General features: G+C 48.0%; 1 protein-coding gene across 1 annotated transcript in view; it reads left to right on the top strand.

Moving 5' to 3' along the window:
• The window catches only part of DTNB (dystrobrevin beta), a gene marked incomplete at its 3' end in the record, with an annotated part of 44,448 nt that extends 41,543 nt beyond the window's left edge, over positions 1–2,905 (top strand). The window contains exon 8 of the mRNA XM_005430471.2: positions 2,813–2,905. Coding sequence (XP_005430528.1) covers positions 2,813–2,905 — 93 coding nt within the window. The remainder of the gene's footprint in view (positions 1–2,812) is intronic.
• Between the last annotated feature and the right edge of the window lie 2 nt (positions 2,906–2,907).

Genomic DNA, 2,907 nt, shown 5'->3' with positions numbered 1-2,907 from the left:
ATTAATAACTGTAATTAATAATTAATAATGGTAATTAATTCCAGAGCAGTAATTAGCCAGGGCTTGCCCTTTCCTGGGGTGTCAGTGAGGGAGAGCAGCAGGAGGAGGTGCAGCTGATGTCTGAGCTCCCATGTCCGTGGCATTATGGAATTGTTAGCGTTGGAAAAGACCATCCCCAGGGTTCCATGCTGCTGCTGGGAGCTCATTGAGCACAGCAGCATTTTCAGAATTAATTTTGTAAGTCAGTATGGGATTTAAACCCCATTTTTTGGTCATTCCTGTGGGTGTCACCAGCATTGCCAAGGACCCAGGATCACCAATCCTGTGAGGCCATTTAGTGTGGAAATCAGAACAACAAAAACATCTACAGACCCTAAACAGTTCAATCTGTAGCCTTGGAAGACACTTAGATTAATGTAAAAATGTAAATGTAAAAATACAAGGTAAAAATACAATACACAGACATTTAGCAGAAAAATCATAAATGTGTGTTTCTGTAGTTGTAAGTTAGAATATCCCTTAAATAAGTGAGAAACTGGATTGTGAAGGCCCAGGACCCAGGATCACCAACCCTGGTGATCCAATTTAGTGTGAGAATCGAAAAATAAATAAAAAAACTTCTACAGACTCGAAACAGTTTAATCTGTAGCCTTGGAAGACACTTAGATTAATGTAAAAATGTAAATGTGAAAATACAATACACAGACATTTAGCAGAAAAATCAAAAATGTGTGTTTCTGTAGTTGTAAGTAAGAATATCCCTTAAATATTCTGGTGCTGGGTAAAATGGTGAAGGGTTTGTAATGCAGGGGTGTGGTTGTATGGAATAAACTGAGAGTTGATAAATTACAATAAAAGCCTGTGGGTTAGAAGCCCATTAGATGAAAGTACCCATAGTGCAGCAGGAGGAGGTAAAAGTGATAGGTTAAAAAAGTAAAATAAATCCCGTGGCAGCTGCCTGTTGATTAGAAAGTTACATATTGCCTCTGGTGAAGAAACTGTAGCCAAATGCTAAAATCTCCCTAAAAAAAATCCTCTAAAATCTCACAGCCCCTGAGATTAATGTTTATCTAAGCAATAAATTGTTCTTAGCTTGAAATTAGCCCCAGCCCTTCATTTCCAGCAGTGACAACAATAATTCAGCACCACTGAGGGCAAAAGGAGATAGAGTCACCCCTGCCTGTCCCAGCACTGCCCCGCCTTGGCAAGTGGCTCTTCCTGCCCTCAGAATGCCCCCTGTGTGTTCAGAGAGCGATGTCAGAATCCCTTAATGGGATGGGATTCAGTCCTCAGAGAGCCCCCAGGTAATTGGTTTGCCTCCTGGTCTTCCATCATTTTGTTGAAACTCTCAATTTCCCCCAGCAGAGCCCTCCGAAGGCTCCCAGGGCTCGTTCCCCAGGGCACAGGTTTCCCCATTTGTGCTCCCGTGCCCTTTGCTGCCTGTGCCAGGTGTGTGTGCCTGCCCTGCCCTTCCTTCCAGGCCTCACCTGTGCTGCTGCCCCCAGGAGTTCTGAAATTCGGGGCTCTTTGAGCCAGCTCTCATAAGCTCTTGGAGATCTGTTTCACACCCAAGACAGCTCAGCTAGGCATAAAATATATATTATATATATATATATAAAATATATTATACCTCAGAAGGCATGAAACCAGCAGGATGGCTTCTGTGGCAGTGGTGGGAACAAAAAGGGTTTAATAAAAGGCAAACAAAAAGGTTTTAATAAAAGGCAAAATAACAGAGAAAAACTGAGCCAGGTGCACGAGGTCCTTGCCCCAGGTAAAACACCTCACAAAAGCCATTAATTTCTTTGTTCTCTTTCTGGTAAATTGCTCAGGCAATTTGTTTTCTGTCCAATTAGCTATCCTTAATTTTGAGGTGAAGTCCCCCAGGCCCTATGGGATGCCTTTTCACCTAATTGAGGAGAGAAACTTGTGGGCTTCTTTCCTTTTTAAGGGCACAAAGGACAGTTTTGTCACTCTGTCAACGGGGAACACATTCCTGTACTCACCTGTGCTTGTTCCTGCAGCAATCCCAGGCTCACCTGTGCTTGTTCCCCCAGAAATCGTGGGGCTCACCTGTGCAGCAATCCCAGGCTCACCCGTGTTGTTCCCCAGCAATCCCATCTCACCTGTGCAGCAATCCCTGTCTCACCTGTGTTGTTTCCCCAGCCATCCCCCCTCACCTGTGCTTGTTCCCCCTCAACTCCGCGTGTCCCCCAGAAATCCCCGGCTCCCCTGTGTGATCCCCTCTCACCCCTGTTGCCCCCCAGCAATCCCATTTCCCCTGTGCTGTCCCTGTCTCACCTGTGTTGTTTCCCCAGCCATCCCCCCTCACCTGTGCAATACCCCCCTCACCTGTGCTTGTTCCCCAGAAATCCCAGGCTCCCCTGTGCGATCCCCTCTCCCCTGTGTTGTTCCCCAGCAATCCCATTTCCCCTGTGCTGTCCCCTCACCTGTGCAATCCCATTTCCCCTGTTTTTCCCCAGAAATCCCCTCTCCCCTGTACAATCCCTGTGTCACCTGTGCAATCCCATCTCACTTGTACAATCCCCTCTCCCCTGTGCAGTCCCCTCTCACCTGTACAATCCCTGTGTCACCTGTACAACCCCATTTCCCCTGTTTTCCCCAGAAATCCCATTTCCCCTGTGCAATCCCTGTGTCACCTGTGTAATCCCTGTGTCACCTGTGCAACCCCCTGTGCCCTGTTTCCCCAGAAATCCCATTTCCCCTGTGCAATCCCCTCTCACCTGTACAATCCCCTCTCACCTGTGCACCCCCCTCTCACCTGTGCACCCCCCGTGCCCTGTTTCCCCAGAAATCCCCGGCCAAGAAGCTCACCCACGCCATCAGCCGCTCCCTGGGCTGCGTGCCCAGCCGGGACCCGCCCCGCCCGCTGTTCCCCGAGCCGGC

This window comes from Geospiza fortis, unplaced genomic scaffold, assembly GCF_000277835.1.
Source record: "Geospiza fortis unplaced genomic scaffold, GeoFor_1.0 scaffold150, whole genome shotgun sequence".
NCBI classification, from domain to species: Eukaryota; Metazoa; Chordata; class Aves; order Passeriformes; family Thraupidae; genus Geospiza; species Geospiza fortis.
The sequence above is the reverse complement of the archived record's forward strand: the minus strand, read 5'-3'. Positions and strand labels throughout refer to the sequence as shown.